Source organism: Aphelocoma coerulescens, chromosome 5 (genome assembly GCF_041296385.1).
Source record: "Aphelocoma coerulescens isolate FSJ_1873_10779 chromosome 5, UR_Acoe_1.0, whole genome shotgun sequence".
Taxonomy (NCBI): Eukaryota; Metazoa; Chordata; class Aves; order Passeriformes; family Corvidae; genus Aphelocoma; species Aphelocoma coerulescens.
Genome location: NC_091019.1, coordinates 47165079 through 47185786, shown reverse-complemented (window position 1 = coordinate 47185786; position 20708 = coordinate 47165079). Strand labels below are relative to the sequence as shown.

At 37.1% G+C, this 20708-nt stretch overlaps 1 protein-coding gene across 1 annotated transcript in view; it reads left to right on the top strand.

Annotated features, from left to right (window-relative positions):
• CEP128 (centrosomal protein 128) overlaps positions 1-20708 on the top strand; it is a 112761-nt gene that overhangs the window by 83385 nt on the left and 8668 nt on the right. Inside the window, 2 exon segments of the mRNA XM_069018015.1 lie at positions 15123-15200; positions 17143-17256. Of these exon segments, the coding sequence (XP_068874116.1) occupies positions 15123-15200; positions 17143-17256 (192 nt within the window).

Here is a 20708-nt window from a genome sequence, read left to right as displayed (position 1 = left end):
TTCAGAACCTTCTCTTACTCATGGTTTGCTTACATGACAACCAGTCAGGCGTGTATCCATTGCCATCCATTTCTCATGAACCATGAGTTTAACTGCCTGCAAGTTTGACACTGTCCGTGCCATAATTATGCCTCCCCTGATGAGGGAGAGTTTTTAAAGTCTGCCAGGAGTCTGAGAGACGAACGGGACCTTCAGCCTTCTCTGCTTTCAGATAGTTGTTTATTAAGTCTTATCAGAGAAATAGAGCTACCAACATGATCCAGACATAGCACAGAGCAGAGAATGCAGGAGAATGCCAAATTATCAAGATTACACAGTCTTTTACAGGTAAATCACCCAATGAAAACTTAAAACGAAAGATATTTTCACTTTTCCACCAATGTTCAATAAATCTCTTTGTCACGTAGACAGGAACTGCGGAATTCTTTATCCAATCATCCCAAACTACTTCTACTGCAGAATATGGAGTAATAGAAGAAGAAGAAGGTCTGGAGAACAACAACAATCCTCAATTTTGAAGTTTTTTGCTTTTATCTATTTACTATATTAACAAACCCAAATCCTCTAAATTTTTCACCCTGTGACAATCTTACATAATATTCTAATTCACACCATTGTAGATTCTAATTCTTCCCAGAGGGTAGGCAATTTTCTCCATGGACGAAGGTCAAAAACAGTGTTGTCCAAGGGGGTAGAACCCTTCAAAACAGGCAGAGAAATATTCTCTGCACTCTGGGTTCCTACATCTCCCCCTCCTGTTTGAACCAAAACCACTTCCTTGACAGCTTGGTCCATGGCTCATCTAGCACAGTGAAGTATACAAGGCACAAATACTAAAAGAATTACAACAACAGTTAAAACATACAAACCTGTCTTCAAAATTTTTCTCCATAAGGGTGTAAGGTCAAACCAATTGAACAAATCGTTCAACAGTGATCCGCTTTCTTCTCCAAGTTTAGCTATTCCATCCTCTAGTTGCCATACACTTTCATGGATAGATTCCAAATGATCTGACAAATTCATACAACACATGCCTTCAAATTCTTCACATCCATGTCCATGCACTAATAGAAGATAATCAATTGCTGCTCTGTTTTGCAGAGTCGCTTGTCTCACACTCTGAACATCAGTTAACATATCGCTCCATGCGAGAGAGACAGCACGAGAGTTCTTACTTAGCCAACAGCCCAACTGATCCAATTGTCTTAAGGCTGCTCCTGCAGCAGCACCAGGTAAAACAAGAGCTGCAGTAAACCTTAGTCCAAAATTCCAAGCTGCAAATTTGTCATTACAATCAGATTTATATTGCTCAACAAATCTTTTCTCCCTACGCTTATGTTCTTTTATCATTTTTGCGTTAAGCGTTAGCAAGGAAAGCTTCCCAAAACTGCATGAACTGCCCTTGACATTTGAGGGGATTGCAGGCCAAATTCTGTCCCCACAAATGAGAAACATCCGTTGTGGTAATTGTAATGGAGCCTGGTTGGATGGTGTGTTCATCCTTACTGTTGAATTGCACCAAGATGTTGCATTTCTATATATTTTGTAATTTGGAGTAACATCTGTTGCTTTGACTTTATTTTGTTTCAACCCTGGAGAACTGAATATTACACAAAACTCCATCTTTATTGAACCAAGAATTTCCAATTCCTGAGGTTCATAAGGAGCCTTGGAAAGGGATTTGGTCCCAACATCCCAACTTTCCATTGGATTCGAACTGAATTGTGAAAGTTTTAGATGAACATGTTTGGAAGGTAGCCATTTGTCTGCTGTCAACCAAACATGTTGAGAATGGTTTCTTTGGTCTTGAGTGAGTTAGACAAATGGTGTCTAGGCCTGATGCATTGGCCAGAGTCTCCCAGACATTTTCTTTTGGTTGTTTTACTGGGAAAGCTGCATTGCTTAAGGCAGTCAGTGAGATGGTAAGGCACAAGTGTAATACCTGATTGAGCTTCATGTTCAACAGCTTTATCTCACGGGAATCTGATCTGCAGCACAACTTGTACCACACTATTACATACAAAATTTATACCATTAATTTTCCCGTACTTTTGCATTAAGACTCCATCCACAGTTCTTGCACAGAAAGATAACTGATGTCTGTGGCATCAACAACAGTATTGACACGGATTCACGTCTCCTTGACAAAGGTCAAAAACAGAGTGTTGTCCAGGGGGGTAGAACCCTTCAAAACAGGCAGAGAAATATTCTCTGCACTCTGGGTTCCTACACAAGTTCCATGTCCTTTCTGCTCCCAGAGCTATTTTGACACAGGCAGAGGGTAGTTGCTTGCAAATACTACAGTGTCCTGCAAATTCAGTCTGTGTTTTGTGACAAATATTTATTTTTATTTTTTAAGGAGCTTTTCTCCCTTTTATACTTCCAATGTCTCCTACTTTATAAAGGAAGATTTGTAAGTTATTGTTCAGATAGAAGAAAAGGATAACCTATTTATCATACTATCCCACTGTCCTCCCTTTCTCTACAATCAACTCATTTCTAACTCCTGCACTTGCCAATAAAATTGTTGTAGTAGCCATGTGATGAACTTGCCAACTTAGATAATAAAAAAAAAGTTGGGAAAGGAATGTAACATGAACCTTTCAGGTTCCATTCAGAGCTCTGGGTGAATTAACCTTCCAGTCTTACCTTAATTTAACTCTGTGATTTTGTGAGTTGCTGCAAACAAGGAGGTCCCTTGCGTCTCTCTGAGCCCTGTCAGCTCCTTCTCCTCTCAGTAGTCTGTTTGAGATGGAAGCTCCATCTCCTGTCTACTGTACCAGTTTCTTGGGTCTTCTATTTCCTTAGCCAACTCCTGTTTCCAGAGGAAAGTGCTGTATTACGAGCCTCCTTCAAGATATTACACATGATCTGATCACTCCCTTAAGGAGCCTAAGAGCAAAAAGTACCCTTCAGAAGAAGCTTTTGGATATTTTGGCTCTTTTTTTTCAATCAGATCAATTTTCCTGTATGATTCAATAGATAGGTACAGTACTTCTTGCTCCAGCAAGTTGTACAGGACGGGAGCAGAAGCTGGAAGGTAAGGAAGAACAAGGTTAATTAGACAGACTCACTAGTGGATATAAAAGGAGCTGAAGAACCAAGATGTTTTCTGGAATGATCCTTCAACTGTTGAGAAGTTCCAGAGGAGTAACAAGTACAAGCAAAACTGAGGTTTTGAGTATCTAGAGATTATGTGTTTTGTTTGGCTTTTTTATTTTGTTAAATGCTGTTGATTAAAGTGAATTTAATTATTTCGTAGCTATTAACAAGTAAATACCCTGATTACTTTAGTAATCAATTATGTAGTCTGACATTTCAAGAGAATTAATATGATTTATCTTTAAATAAGATGATTTACTTTATTCTTGAGTATAGCTTAGTTGTTACATACAAGATTCGGCTCTGTATTATTTATAGAGAAAGGTGTATGGTTTTTTGAGAAAAAATCTGCATTGTATTCTCAGATGAGGCTACAATGGAAAGTGCATTTATTTCTTGTAAAGAGATGAGGATGCATTTTGTAGGTGCACACTGCTACTATGCTATGCTTGGGTTTTTATTTAGTTTCTGTAAACTACATACAGTTCTTTGTGAGCATAGGCTGCAAATCATATTCCTCTGCCTTACTAGTACTAGTCTGACATAAAAGACTGCAAAATTTAGTTTGGAATCAACCACATCCTGAAGTTATTCCAGTGAACATATGCATTCTATATCCTTTGATCAATAAAACAGCTTGTTGCTTTCAGTAGAGAACCCAGAAGTGAGGTTACCATTTTCTTAGAATACTTGGATCAGAGTTTTCTGGACACAGTTCAACTTTTTGTTACAATGTCCATAAATCTAGGTTGATCCCAGTAATGCTGTAAGTATTCAGCAAAACTGTTATTTAATATGAATTTTCTGTTCAGCATGAACATTTATGCGTTTTGTAGTAACTCATTTTTATGTTTGTGAAAGTAAGGTTTTGAATACCAGTAAAACAAATTTCTGTCTGCATCCATTCAGCAATGTAAAAGCTATTAGATTATTATCCTGTAGTAGCAGGCTCAAATTTACATCAGTTTTTTGGTTTATCATCCAGTTCAAAACAAGAATTGAAAGGATAACAATACTAAATGCATTTTGCAGAGAGATTATATGACTACCTGACACCATCCATTTTTAGGTGCTTGCTCTCCCTCTCTGTGTTTCTCTCAGTGTGCCTTCCGTCAATAAGTAAGTCTTGCTGTTGGCTCTTGAGATTATTTCATGATTTTCATGCTTTCCTTGTATAAATGTTGAGGAAATATTGTTTCAAAGGGTTAATACTTTCTTTTCCCCTTTCTTTGATTCTTTAGTGTCTTGCCAAAAGTACCATTACATCAAAGGCCTTCTGTTCCTCCCAGAACACAGACATTCTTTGATCTTATAAAAATGACCAGGAGAGGAGGAGCAGTTTGAGATCCTCTGTCCTGCCTGCCTCACCCTTTCCTTTCCTTTCATCGGTGAGCCAGTGTGTCACTTCCCTTCGTTGGGCTTCCCGGAGTCCTTCCTCTACTCATTACCACCAAGTAACTTCTGCTTCCTGAGGGTGCTGGCAGCCTGCTGTTTCTTTTCTCCTGATGCCCAGCTTTCTCTTCCCTTCTTCCTTGATGTTGTCTTCTCATCCTATGTATCTATTGCTCTTGTTTAATACCATCCTCTGCCTCCTACTATGTGGGTTTTCACTTGTTCTTTGAGGTATTTTTGTAATACAATCATCTTTAGCTTTCTAGCCCTCAGAGTGAAAAAGCATTTCCTGTGTTCAGACGGAACCTCCCATGTTTCAGTTTGTGCCCACTGCTTGTCACTGGGCAGCACTGAAAAGAGCCTGCCTCCCTCTTCTTTATACTCTCCCTTCAGATACTTGTGCACATTGATGAGACCTCCCAAAGCCTTCTTTTCTCCACACTAAACAATCCCAGCTTTCTCAGCCTTTCCTCACAAGAGAGATGCTCCAGTCCCTTAAAAAATTTGTTGCCCTTTGCTGGACTGTATGTCTTGTATGTCTCTCTTGTACTGGAGAACCCAGAACTGGATGCAGCACTCCAAATGTGGGCTGATGAGAGGAGAGGGATCACTCCACTTGACTTGCTGGCAATGTTCCTGGTGCAACCCCTACATTCTCTATCTAAGCTCCTTTCAAAATTATGAAAATGCATTCCACATGTTGCAAATATTGAACATTTTTGCCAAAGTTTAATAAACCAAAATCCTTCAGATTTTAATTAGAGAAAATAAAAATCTCAGGAAAAATCCTTATTGCAAAAGACTTAAGTTACCTAAAGTTATTTATCTCAGTTCTCAGTTGAACTAGGAGTAGTAGTATACAGTGTTCTCACTTTTTTTTTAACATTGTAGGTATATGTATGTAAATGTAATTTTAAAGAGAGATCCTATGAGTTCCATCCACAGGATTCTCTTGAGAAATCAGAAAATCATAGAATCATTAAGGTTGGAAAAGACCTCTGAAATCATCATGTCCAACCTTTGACTGAACACCACCTTGTCAACTAAACCATGGCATCAAGTTCCACATCCAATTGTTTCTTGGACACTTCCAGGGATGGTGACTCCACCCCCTCCCTGGGCACCCTGTTCCAATGCCTAAAAACCCTTTCAGTGAAGAAATTCTTGCTAATGTCCAACTTGAACCTTCCCTGGAGCAGCTTGAGACCATTTATTCTTCTCCTGACATTGGTTGCCAGGGAAAAGAGACCAACCCCCACCTGGCTACAACCTCCTTTCAGTCAGTTGTAGAAAGTGATAAGGTCCTCCCTGAATCTCCTTTTTTCCATGATAAACGACTCCAGCTCCCTCAGTTGCTTTTTATATGAATTATGTTGGCCTTTCATCTGTAGAATATGTATCTGAGTTCTTCCACAGAATGTAACTTGATTAAGACATAGATGCTTTATTTTTCTTGGTTTGGTTTATATATTACAAAATAAGTTAAATTTTGATGGCAGCAGACTGTTGACTAGATGTTTCCAATGTGCTGCTATGTCCTTCATTTTAGCTATAAATGCTTTATATTTGATCTAATTATAACCATAGGACCACAGGCATCAATTACACCTATTGATGCTACCATAGTTTTTTTTTCTCTCATTATTGTGCAGCTTTTTATTAAAATAGGAAAATCCATAAGGAAGACTCATAATTTTTTTTCTACTCTGACACTGATTTGCTGTGAATCCTTGTTTAAATCATTTCTCTTTGCATTTCAGTTTTTCTCACCTGAAAAACGGAACAATATTTCTTCTTTCCCATGAAGGCTGAAAATTGAATTTTTGTAATGCTTTCTGGAAGGCTTGATGAAATACTGTTAGCATACAAAACTTTAACATAAATTACATGGAAAGATTTTTAGCCTGCAATGCTCCATAATGTTGAAGATGAGCAACAAGGAAGTCTTTACACCTTTTAAGAATGTGTTCCCACTAACATTGCTTTACTTTACACATTCTGCCTCTTGTGTTATATTTCTTTTAATTTCCGGGAATTATATCTGGATGTCTCTGATCAAAATTTAAGCAAAAAATAAAGAATAGATTCTCAAAAACTAGTCCTATGGACCCCCAGAGTACCTGGAGCACTGACTGTGGATTCACAGAAAGCTGGCTTGCCAAAAGACAACAGTTTCCTCCATGTTTCCAGCTGATAGTATGCATCAAACAACTACAAATTCATAGAATACTTTTCTAATATTTTCCCATGTAAACAATTCCCCTCATTAGCACAGGGATGTCATGTGCTCATGAATGAGAGGAAAGACAGTCCATGTCATTGCAAGCAGGAAAGGAAGCATCCATTAAGTTCCCTTGATTAAAATGTGGTCTACCCCATGCGAAACATCTGGAATCTAAATTAAATGTTCAAGTAGTTTGACATTGGCAATACTTTGTTAGAAAGGTCATTTGTTTTTCGTTAGTGTAGTTTTTGAACTACACTAAGGAAATATTTAAAAATCTTACTTGTTAAAACTCATGAAACAATGTAATACAGAAAAAAAAGCCAATTGAGCATGTAACTTGATATCATTTTGTAACTTGATAAAGTTACATGTGTTGCCTACCTTTGTATAGGTAACGACTTCTTTATATGCTGAAATCATCCAAACAATTGTGTAATTGGAGTCATGATACACGTGGAATATAAAGATACAAAGTACTTTTTTTTGTTTTGTCTGAAAGTTCCCTCTCTATATATAATGTACTATTCACAGAATGTCGCAGCTATCATGGAGTTTGCCTGGCATATAAAAGTCAGCAGAGCATCTCAGGCCTCTCAAGCAGGACCACTTCTGTAAAAGAAAAGTGTATGATGTATCAGTGGAGAGCTGGAGATTGAAGTTGGTTGTGCATAGTTTTTCAGATTTTAACAGGGAAGGCAAAGGATACTTTTAAACATGCTGGGTGCATCCTATTCTTGCTATTTAGGTATTCAGTACACTAAGGTATTTTAAAAAGAAGTCATTTTAGGTCACCTTTAACATTATATCTTTCATTTCAATTGTGAGTAACTGCCTGCTGACATGCATTGCAGTCAGTTAAAATGACGTTGCATTTAATCTTTTTATGGTTATTCTTTGGGGATTAGCTAACTGGTACTTAAGCCAACTCTAATTAAAAAAAATATCTGTGCAATACTGATAGCCATTTGTTTTTACCTGCCTCAGAAAAGAAAGGAGTACTGTACTTGAAAGTCAGTGAAGTTTGGTTTCTGGTTTATGTTTATGTGTTTTCAATATATTGACTATAAAGGCAAACTTTAGGAGTACTATATACAAACCTGCTCTGATTTATTTGCCTTTAGCAGTGCAGCTTTCAGACTAAAAATAAAATATGTCGGATTTTGATTTAGATCTGTCCCTTGAGACAGTGTGAAACCATCTATTACCAAGAACACATCAGTATAGGAGGATTAACTGTTCACATGCAGTTTAAACATCAAAGTGGTTGTATTAGGTCATGGAAAATAAGTAATTTGTTTGGTTATTCTCTGTGAAAACATAGAACGTCCCTTTTTATTTTAAAATAAAGTAAATACTCTTTATTTTAAAAACAGAAAGATTAGTAGCACTCAGTCTTTTGAGGTGAACTGCTGTTAAGTAAAATGCAATTAATACTGCCTCAGTCAGTACAGTGGGCGTTTCTTCCTCTTATCAGTACCGTCAGTACCTGCTGTTGCTTGTTATACATAAGCAGACAGATGTGATGGCTGTCTTTAGGATTATTTGTAATGCATTATGGCATACAGCTTTCTGATTTCTGGGAAAAAAATTACCAGTACTTAATTGCCCTCTATATCAGGTGCTTCTAACATCCTTTTTCACATTTTATCTGTGTGTCTAAATCTATCTTTTTAATAGAATAGAGTGTAGTCATTAATGATACAAGTATGGCATTTGAACCATCTTGAGCTTGCTGTGCTTTTTGTTAATTACCAGACCAATTCTGTGGGCCAGCTAAAAGTCTTTTATCACCTTTCCCTCACATTCTTCAGTGTATCCTTTTATTGCCACCTTCCTTATTGAATCTCCCCTAACAACAAACGTGGCTTTTTCTCTTTTTCTGTTTTTGTTTGGACATCAGTACCATTCTTTTCATCCGTTTTATGGAAAAGGTAGACATTTCTGTCCCTGAAAATGTTAGCATGTGAGTGGTTATCCTATTCAAGTCCCTCCACAAACTGCTCGGAAGACTGTGAGAATTTTATAATATAAAAGGATCCATTCTGGTTGAGACCAAAGGTCAGTCTAGCCCAGCTATAGACATTGCAACAATGACCGAAATAAAATGCTTGGGGAAGACTGGATGAACAGGACTGACACGTATTTTGTTTCCCACTCATTCCAAGTCCAGCCGTTCAAAGCTCAAAGGCTTCCAGACTTAGATGTAGTTTCTGTGAGTTTGGAACCATTCTGTGGTCTTTCTCATTCACAAATTTGCCCAGTTTTCTGCTTAAAGCCATATGAAATTTTCTATCTTTATGTGACTTCTGATTTTATGCAAATTAGTCATTACTCCCCTCAGGCATCTTTCTTCCTGGCTGAAGAGTCCTGTTCTTTAGAGTATTGTATTTAATAATTTCTCACCTGGGAACAGCGCTCCATGGCTTTGAAAATTCATGTTGAACTTCTCTGACCTTTCCCTATTTCCCTTCTGAAATAAAGATCCACATCTGCACTCAGCAGTCAAGATGCAACTGGATTAATAATCTGGGACAGTTATGTTCTCTGGCTTCTTTATCCTTTCCTGATTATATTGAGTGTTGATTTTGCTGTTCTGATTGATACTGAACACAATGTTAGCAGGTTCTTGGTAATATGTACCATTACCCCATGATCTGCTTCCTGACTAGTAATGGTTACATTAGAACCCATCGTTTTGAGTGTGAAGTTATATTTAAACTCTAGGAATCTAAAATACCTTTCAGAAATCCAAGTAGCCTATACCATTCTTTATGATTCTCAACAGAACCAAAAACCAAGGACTGAGTAGGCATCTAACCCAAAGGCTGGTCTTCTGCTTTCAGGATTATATTTAATAATGTAACTAATAAGGACTAGCAGAGACACAGCTAATTTATTTTTTTCCCCTACAAGAAGTGCATGAAATAGAGGGGATATATTTAGGAGACACTTTGGAAGAACAGACAATTAATGTCTTCCTTAAATCCACTTACAGACAGTGTTGACATGTGGTCTTGGCACTGAAACTAGAGAAAGAATTGAAAAATAGGATGGCTTAAGGCATGGGCTTACATCTAGGGCCTGAGTTCCTTTTTTGATGAGAACAAGTCACAAGTCATCTGTATTAAAACAAGGTGGGGAAGAAAGCAAAAATCTTCATAGCTGAAAAAGAAATTGATGTAAATTGGATGTACAGTATAGCATGATGAGGAGCTACTCCACTAAGTCTGCCCTGTGTCCCAGAAAACTTTATCTCAACTCTATGTAACATCTCAGATTTAGATTTTTCTGCAGTTCATAAGTAAAATAGTTTATCAAAATGTGTTAGGTAATATATACCATAAGCTTAAAATATTTATAGTGTAATTTGATGCTGGACCAAGAAGAGAGATTGAAGGGCATTGCAATTTCGGGGTTATTTCCTGTGAGGAGGCATTTTATTTCTAATGGGGTAGGGGAGTTGTTGGTGTTCAAAGTAAAAAGTTTTGCAGACTTGGTCTCCATCAAATCTGTGTCATACTAGAATGACTGCTGAACGTTAGGATTTAGGGTTTTTTTAATATATATTTTCAAGTTTGGATTCCTCAGGCTCTGTTGTCTCAGCTTAGAAATATACATACAGACCAATACCAGGGGCTACTTTGTGAAGAAGCAGCAAACATTACATCTAATCGTACAAAAGTGGTGTGGAAAATCTATGCTTTGCTGATCATACAGCCATTGTAAAAGAAGCACAAAATAGGAATGAATGCTGCTTTACTGTGGTAAAAGTGAAGTGGTTGATTCTTGTGACAGGGAAACATTAGAGATTGATAGATATCTCTAGGCAATTTTACTTTCAAGTGAGGATGTACAGTAGTACTTGAAAAAATTAAAAGAAAAAAGAAGCTATTTTATATCTATATAAATATTTCTACACTATCATCTGTGAAAAACACTTTAAATGCAACATGTAGGCCTCTTACTTGATTACATCCAGAAATACAAAAAAGAATCCATTTTTATGTTATTATTAACATATATAACTGCAGATTCCATAATAATTTTCTGGTAAAGAACCATATGTTACAGAAAATCCTTGTTAAATGTTAGGTGAATTTTGCAAGTAGAAAAAAATATATTGCAAATTAAATTACACACTGAAATATAAGACTTTTAATAAAGATAATACCATAGATTGTAGTTTTGGCCCAAACATGGCTAAATAAGTGTGAAAATCACTGAACTTCCTTTCTCATGCACCAGGTGAGAAACAAAAAAGTGCTGTTTCCTTGCTGGAAGAAAAATCCTTTATTAATTCTAAATCTGAGTTTTACAAAATTGATTTGCCCTTCTTTATTCACTGCAAGTCAGCACAAGTGTGCACCTTTCTGTCCTTTCAGGCCTTGTCCATGGGCAGTGTTCAATGTTGCAATTAGGGACCTTTTTGTACTGAGCATCCTCAGGGCATCCCATTTCAGGAAGTGAGATACCTATCTTTCAGGCATAATTCATATAGTTAGTCTTGTATAATTCCTGTAAATTTTTATCAATCTAACTGAATTAATGTGTTAGTATTAAAGAAAAGCAAAACTACTCATTCTGGTTTGTGTTCTTACCTAAATGATCTCAATATTATTTTTCCTGTCTCATTTCTATTTACCTGTTCTTGCTAAGTGACTAACAAATCTTTCTTTTTCTCTGTTTCACTTTGGACAATTCTTCCTGTACTTCTTAAAATCTAAAATATCCTTACGTGCTGATCCGTCCTTTTACCCCATTTTGTAGGTGGTTTATTCTTCATATTGTTCTTAAAGCAACAATTTATCCAACCCTCTTGAATAATTCTTTCCCTGTGATAATGGTGTTGTTATTGTTCTAGCACATTTGACTGCAATGTATTCTTGTTCCCTTCTGCACAGTGTGAAGAATAGAAATTATTCAGAGAAAAAAGCACCAGATTGGGAATTCTCAACCATTTCTTTCCTACTGCATTTTGCATTCCTGCTGCAGAATGTAACAGTGGGATAAGAGAGCCATGTTTCATCTAGCATACAATCTAAGGGTAAAAGTTTATTCCTAGAAAATTGGAGATATTGTTTGAAACTTTAGTCTCACAAGGAAGAAAAAAAAAAAAGATACCCAGAAAACTGATTCAACCATATGCTTGTTTTATAGAAATATGTCTTGATATTGTCAGCATATTAACTGTCAGTACAAATCTTTCCTAACTACAGAAAATAGAGAAATATTTCTATACACATAATATTTTTGCACACATGTAATTGCAGAAACAGAAGAATGGGTTTCATATCCTCTGCCTAATTTAGTTTATCGGTGCTGAATACTGACTACAAGTTCAATCCTGTTAGCTGCAAATGAGTCCCATTGTTTATAAAATTTGACCTTTGTTTGTTATGGATATTTCTTAAAACCTCAAAAACTGAATGTTTGGAACTAACAACAAGGCAGACATCATTGCTTTTAAATGGATGGTGTGTCTTCGTTTAGGTTACCCTGTTCAGTTCTGATTCTCCACTCCTCACTCCTAGTCTCCATCTTTTTGAAGTTGATTGCACTTGCGCTGAGAGGCTCCCATTGATTTTTCTTACCCTGTTGTGACTGAAACTTTTAGTCTCTTCAGGTCATAAGTCTGAGATCTAAATGGAATGTTTTTCAGAATGTTGGTCAGATTGAGACTTTCCAGGACTAGCGACAGAGCTTTTGCAGTTAAGGGCAAGTTAACTCGGTTTGCATAGGCTTTACAGCATAATGATATTTGATTTCAGGATTGATGAATTTTATTTATTTTACAGATTTTGTTTTGAAGTACCAAGGCATGAATACGGTTCATGAAGCCCATTGTTGGTAGATTGAATACCAGACTAGCAGAGCCTTATCCAAAGAAGTGTGATTTTTGGATTTGTGGAGGAAATACTAACTGTTGTTCAGAAAGTACAAACAGTACTGGTTTTACTTGCTCTTTGGCAAATAATAGAAGGGCAGTCTTTGAGACACTGCAGAGGCATCTGGCCTATGGGACATGACTGTTCTTTGTGCATGACCAACTAACTTCATCTACACACAAAACCAAAACCATGATATTTGTTTTTTTCAGTTCTTTGCAGCTTGCAACAGGCTACATTTTTTGTGCGATGGGTGTGAATGTGAAATCTTTTTGTTGAGTCCAACCCTAACTCTCCCTGGAGTGGTAATTCATTTTTCAGTAGTACACACTACTATGTCTAATCTAAAAATGGAAATTTGATTGTTCTATATTTAGCTCAGTGCTCATTGCATATATTTTTATTTTTTAAAAAAATAAACCATAGAATCACAGAATAAGCTGAGTTGGAAGGTACCCACAAGGATCATTGAGTCTTACTCCTGGTCCTGCACAGCAACATCCCCAAGAGTCACACCATGTGCCCAAGAGCATTGTCCAAACTCTTCTTGAACTGTGGCAGGCTTGGTGCTGTGATCACTTTCCCTGGGGAGCCTGTTCCAGTGCCCAACCACCCTCTTGGTGAAGAACCCTTCCCTGATATCCGACCTTAACCTCCCTGACACAATTGCAGGCCATTCCCTCGGGTCCTGTCACTGGTCATCAGAGAGAAGAGATCAGTGCCTGCCCCTCCTCTTCCCCTCATGAGTAGCCTGCAATGTGGTCTCCACTCAGGCTCCTCCAGGTTGAACAAACCAATTGACCTGAGTCACTTCTCATACGGCTTCCCCTCAAGGCCCTTCACCATCTTCCTTGCCCTCCTCTGGATGCTCTCTAATGTATTTCTTATTTATAGCATGGTGGCCAAAACTGCTCACAGGACTCAAGGGGATCATAAAAGAAAATCAGGTTTGATAATAACAGGACTTTCCTGTCATGATACCAGGATGGCTGTGACCAATGACTGTGTTGTCTTGCAGGTGTTTTTCAATACCTCCCAGCATAATCTTCTGCATAACTTTACCAGGCACTAAAGTGAAACTGACAGTCCTGTAATTCCTGGGGTCCTCCTTCTTCCCCTTCTTTAAAATTGTGACAAGGTTTGCCAGCTTCCAGTAAGCTGGAACCTCTCCAGATTCCCAGGACCACGCAAAAAACATCAAGAGAGGTTTTGTGATGACATCAGCTGGCTCTTTGAGCAGTCTTGGATGAGTCCCTTCAGGCCCCATAGATTTGTAGGAATCCAGCTGAAGCAGCAAATCCCATACAAGTTCAGGGTTGACTGGGAGTTGATCATTCTCAGAGTCATGGTCCTCCTGCTCAGGGCACTGTGATCCCCTTGGTCCATCATCCATGTTCAAGACAGAGGCAAAGAATGCATTTAATGCCTTTGCCTTGTCGCGCCTTGTCTCTGTCCCTGTTTGTGAGGTGACCATCCTCATCCTGTAAGGGACTGAGGGTTTTTCTACACTGCCACCATGCTATAAATAATCATTAATATATATGAAAAAACTTTTTATTGTCCTCCACATTTCTGGCCAGCTTCAACTCCAGTAGAGCTTTGGCCACGTGAATTTTCTCCCTACAGTGACAAGCAGCATCTCTGTAGTCTTCCCATGTCAGTAATGTCCCCTATTCTAGCCCCTGGAGACAGCAGACTTCCCTGTGAGCTGGGTCCAGTCTGCATATCAGGCCCTCCATTGACCTTAGAAGGATGTTTCCTATTACAACTACCCTTCATTTTCCTGTTAGCAGAGGAGGTCTTGGTGCAGAGTACAGGTGGTGTTGTTTTAGGAGGCCTCACTATCCCAGAAAGACCTTCACCTGCCTCATCAGTTGTCTGGCCTTCTAGTTCCAGAGCCTCACATGTATTGTAGAACGTGCCAGTCCTACCTGTCAAATTCTGAGAAGGTGGAGGAACCTTCCTCCTAGTACATGCCGTATCCTGCTTCCAGCCTTCATCTTTAACAGACCCTTGGCTAGCAGTCATTTGTCTAATTACCCTGCAGGGTTCTGAGTCCATCTGCTTCTCCACTACAATGGAGGTTCATGGCTCCTGAGATTCTTGAGACTGTGAGACTGAAAATAATCAGTCTTTCTCTTGCTTGTTTGTTCAAACACTACGTAGCCTATTCATTTCCTCCTGTAGCTTATTCACCTGGTGACCAGCTCCTCAAGCACAGCTCACCTTCTTCAAAAAAACTGTCAGCTCCAGCCTCATGAAGAGGCATCAGGCATTCCTGGCAGCCTCTGACCTGGAGAGCTCCATCTCCCATCAGCAGGTCTGGCTGGCTGGAGCCTCTGACATGGCTGTTTCAGTGACTCCCACAGCTACATGGGATTGAGCTTTAGGGCACGGCAACACCATAACTGAGGAAGTTTAAACTAGTACACTAATAAGACTGGGGTTTTAATGTGTGAGACAACTGAGAGAATGGAGTAATTTTTAATGTTTTAACTTGTGTTCTGTTTCTTCAGAGTACTCGAGTAGCTTTAGACCACCTGGAGTCTGTGCCTGAGAAACTGAGCCTGTTAGAAGATTGCAAAGATACTGGAGTGAGACAGATTTCATTTGACTCTCTCAGTACTTCTAAAATATTTTGGTTAATTAGTATTCTCTATGAACGTAAAGATAAGTTGTTTAATAAGACATTTACAGTTGCATATGTACGTATTATATAGACAGAAACATACTGCAATTTACTTTCATGTTTATATGGATTTTTTTGAGGTTATAAATTTAGTTCCAATTATTAACACTGCTCCATAATGTAAGCAAACATTGATAACTGGGCATAACTGGTCATGTGTTAATTACTGTCTCAGAATATTTTTATTGAGTGATATTACATGTTAGAAAATGAAAATTTTATAACTAAATTATGCCAGTAGTTTCAATATTTAACTTAATGAGTGAAGATAGATTATCTTTACAACTTTTTGTTTTGTCTTGACATAATGACAGTACTTGTCACTTATTTCCTCAGCACCACTATCCAATCAAGGTGTGTTTGGACACAGTAGGACACACTGACAGTAGTGGTGACATACTGTCAAGTGATAAACCTTAGATTAGATTTTCAGTGGCTAAGTGGCTAAATGCCTGTACCATAGTTACTTTACATTTATGAAATGGATGGTTTAAAAAAAAAGAATTTGGAACTTCCTTGCACAGTATGAATTTTAAGTCAGTATTAAACAGATCAACAAATACGTAACGATTTGCATTTTATTTGCTATGTAAAATTTCTTAATCTGTGGTAGTCATAAACATTTCAAAACATACTTGTTTGGAGCATTGTTTATTGTGTTCCTGCACAAGGTCATCAGTTAATAATTGTACACCATTTTATTGCCGTCATCATCAACAGATTTGGTAATGCAAATACCGGTTAAAAAGTTTGTGTTTTTTATGAAAAATATTGTTGAGATGTATAGCTTTAGTTTCACATTCCAGGTATCCCCAGAAGAGCTTTTTTGCTCTGACAGAGGTCTGTGTTTACCTTCTGTTTCTGCTAAAGGAAAATTTTTTCTCTCAGCAGGCAAAGCAAAGGCTTGAATTTGGGGTATCTGCAATCTCATTCACACTTGCCCTCTCTTGCTTAACACTGCTCTGAAATTACGGTGTCATTTTCTGGTTCGCTCTAGTTATAACTTAGCCAATATTTGTGAGAGTGGAATGCAAAGTCTTTGGTTTAAATTGGGCTCTGTCTTTCTCCATCATGCTTAGTTTTTTAAAGATGGTTTTCTGAAGATGAGTCTCTTTCAACACAGTGTTTTGTTTAAGAAATAATTTATTATGCAAGAGAGCTAAGCTTTATGCCTTAACTTTGAGAAGGATGTCAGTTTGGAGCTTCATTACTGTTTCTATTTGCAAATAACATACTGGATTTTTTTGTACAATAGCATATTTTAATCTCAAGTGGTATGCATGAATGAAGTATTTCAAAGCTGTTCATTGTTCTCCAGTGCTAGCAAGTTCTTCCCTCAATGTTTTTATCGGGAGGGAGAACGAAAGAGGAAGTAAGTTTTGATAAACTTCTCAGGTTGTGTAGGAGGTTTGTTAATTCAAGTGAATCATTAGCTAGTTCAGTGAGTAGCATTATGTTTTCTTATTAAAAATACTGTTTTGTCCATATCCTTAGAACCTTTTTTTCTTCAAGTGCTTGTTTCTGTAGTGCTGTAATTAATATTTCACATTACAGAAATTCTTTGTTAGAAGGTATGATATTGCTGAAGTTCAGAAAGGGTTACAAGAAATCATTCACCAGTTAAGGATAAGGCCATTTCCATTTTAATCTACATTTGTTTTAACATTATTTTTCTGTACAGAACATTATGCTTTTATATGGCCCCTGTAGTTCAGCCTCTGAAAGTTAGTACTTAATTCATTCTTGCTGTGGTGAAAGTCCTTGACAAAACCTGTGTTTACAATAGTCAGAGTTTCTAACTATTTTTCACATTATTAAATCATCTAAATCTTTCAATGCATTTCTAGGAGACCTATTGCCGAAGGGAGATGATTGAGGAAAGATATATGAAGTATAAAGATATAGTAACTTCCTTACAGCAACAGCTGGAAGATTCAAAGCAAAGAGTCGGCCAAGTCAAGGTATGTGTGTGTACTCCACTTTTGTGTCCCAGTTACTTCCAATCAGCAACATAACCGTACCTTATTAACTCCTAGTACAAACACAGACTAAAGTCACGCATGAATGTTTCTGTTTCATACAGCTGCCATGGCTGATGGCATGGCAGGTATATTGACATGGCATGAAATTTGATGAATTAGGGGTTGCATTCATTGTAAGTGCCATGGATAGTTTTCAAAAATCTTTCAAATTTCATAGAAAGGTGTCTTACTGTGTCTTACTACTCTGAAATGTTTACCTGCTTTGTCGAATTGCTGTCTACAGCAATTTTTAAATTGTTTTGTTCAATTTTCTCTTGTCCTTTCAAGTAAAAGATATAGAAACCTGTTTCCTCAATATAAAAGTTGACTAATTTATAAATCACATGTAGTAATTTTTCAGTAGTTGATATTTGCGTTCTTCACAGACGATTCTGTACGATGTCTCTTTCATACATAAATGAAATCCAGGCAAACAGAAGGGAAGTGATTTGCTAAAGGTCACTCACTGGACTCATAGCAGTGCTAAGCATGAATAACTAACTCCTTGCAATACTGATCCAGTGCTCTTGTTTAGCAACTTGGCTTGTAATGAGTTCAACTTTCCAATTGTTAACATGCTTCCTTTCTCTTATTAGCTTGTTCATTGTTGTATCACTGTCATTGTGGTAGTGGCTTGCTTCAGCAGAACTACAATTTCTTATGGAAGTGATTGAAATAAGTGATTAGACCTGAAGAATCATACTAGTATTTCTGCTATGTATCTCAATCAAATCAGTTTCTTTGGCAGTTTATCATACCTGTGTCTCTAAGCAATTGAGCTCAAATCAAGGATCACATACCCTATCAAAAAGATGTTTGTGTTCCCCAACTCATCTGTAGCCATCTTCCTTCTGCAAAATTAGGACATACTTACCAGTATGTCTTTTAAAAAGTGGAAAAGGTAAAATAAATACAGAATATTTTAGCTTACTAAGTTGCTGTTATAAGAAGGTATTAAGTTACTTGAAAAAGCCATCTTGCTCTTCTGTAAGAAAGAATTGAAAGGATGAAACAGGCACATTCAGTCTGTTGCTGATGATAATCTTCAGTTTCTTGAATTTCTCCTCCCTCCACACAAGTGTTACTAAATTAGTAGCTATTGAAATTTGGACAACATTGAAAAGCTAAGTGGAATGCAATCAGCTGACGGTAGAACAGAACACTGCACTAAGCTGACTGAACTTACTGAGCTTGTGTGATTTGAACTCAATAACCAGAATCCAGTACAAAGCTAATTCCAAAACAATTCTCTTTCTTTAGACAACCGAGAGCATTTAATGGCTTCCATTTAGTCAGGCCTAATTGGGTTTTTGCATGACATACAGTACTCATTGCTGTCACGGCTGTTGCAAATAGAACAGAATGTTCAAAACCAAGTAACAGACGGGTGCTAATCTGATTTCAGTGATCAGGCTAGCTTAGACTAAAAAAAATCATTTTAATGCTTGCCTTTCTTACCCTCCTTTGGAACTAACTCAAATGCATTGGTTTTTAGTTTTTTTCATTTTTATTGTCAGTTGGGAGTCTCTAAAATTGATTGCTGGAAGAGTGTAGGTTTGAGGACATCAAAGTTGATTCTTTCTGATCGTTTTGATTCATGCTCTGTACATAGTGCCCCTGCTATACAAAATAGATATTTGATAGGTGATAAGAAAATGCATGGTTGTTACAAAATTTTTTACATCAATCGTTGTAGATAAAATTACTTGTGGAATTAGTCTTTCTCCTCTGTTATGTTTATCTTTCTAGCCTTTCTTATAATACACTTGTTTCAGCTTGCTTGCCAACACTGATCTCAGACAGGCATTATCTAATCTTGTGTCCCAGCCTTTTTTCATTTTAAGGAGGAAAAATTAAACCAAAGTTGAATGTTCCCCTAAAAGAGGTTTTTTTCTTCCTTTCTTATGATTTCTTTTGTCTCCACTCAATCTTCTTACTCTTCTGTAGTCTTCTCAGATGGCTTTAAAAAATACCTGTTGCTTAGAAGCCCAGAAAAATTGTAATTTCTATTTGTATGTGTTAAAATGGAAGATTTCCAGTAATAATAGTAAGCCAGTGGCTGGTAGAATACCATCAGGTACAACAATCATGATTTTTCAACTAAAAAAGGGCCAAATTATAGTAGGTAAAGATTAAATTGGGGGGAAAACCCCATAAATATAACATATTAAAAAAGAATACCAACAGAAGCAAAATCAAAACAGAAAGACAGAGGAGAACTAGAGATAAATACTATGATGCAGAGATAAAAATATTTTATGAGTTTCACTGCCACAGACAATCGACCATCTTCTCAAACACAACATACAGATGTAATTGTCAATGAAGCACATTATATGAATTAAAATTCTGTAAAGAGAAAGCCATTTTGTATTGCAGTTACTGGTAGAAGCACCTTTCTTGTTTAAAAGCTCTTCTTCTAAAGCATTTCTGGAAGTAGAATGGAAAGACAAACTTTTTTTATTCTTTAAAAGTTGTTATTGTGCTATGAACACTTTAGGTATTAAGTCTCTCATCAGCACATAAGGGGATTAATATGTATAATTCCCATTAGTCTTAATAGGAGTAAATCGTTCTTCAGTGATGGAACAAAAGCTCATTGTATCTCTAAATTAATGTAGAATTTTATTTTGTTTTCTGTTTAGTTTTCAAATCTTAGTATCAGCATGAATGATAAATTGCAAGATGTTTTAAGAAAATTCCCTGAGGCTGTTTATGATAAGAATTCAGCGGTAAACTTGTGTGTTTTGTGAACTGATGCATTTGTTCATTATTACCTCTTCTCATTTCAAGAAATTGAGTAATTTGGATACCAAGACAAGCTTTTAATCTTATTTTGGATGGTATTGTAACTGGGGACTACTTGCTGCAGAGCTAATAGAGATTTTTCAGGGATTTTTGTTTAAATGACCTTTTGAAATTTATCTTCTCTTTTTAGCTTATAGACCAAATGACTTTCCTCACCAAGAAGCTATGCTGTATGGATTTAGCCATAAATAGTAACATTATACTTCAGACTTTATTTAGTGGTTTAACAAAAAAATTCAAAAGCACCTTTAGGTATTTTGATATGAGAAATCAATGAACTTTAAGTTTCCTAAGTGGCAGGGAAAATAGATTTAATATTTGTAACTACTTCTATAACTTCAGTGAATTAATATGAACCATTCATTGATGAGGAAGTCATCATTCACTGATGTCTGCCCTGCTGGTATGACATGTCCTGAACTGTGGACGTGATGTGAACAGGAAAGAGCATTTTTACAACTTACTGTAGTGGCAAAGACTTGCAATGCTGCCAGTACTTTTCTCAAGGCAAGACAGTTTTTTGCAGACCTTCTATAGTGATGAAATGGGGATAAAAGTCATAAGCAAATTAATTTGAACCTAAC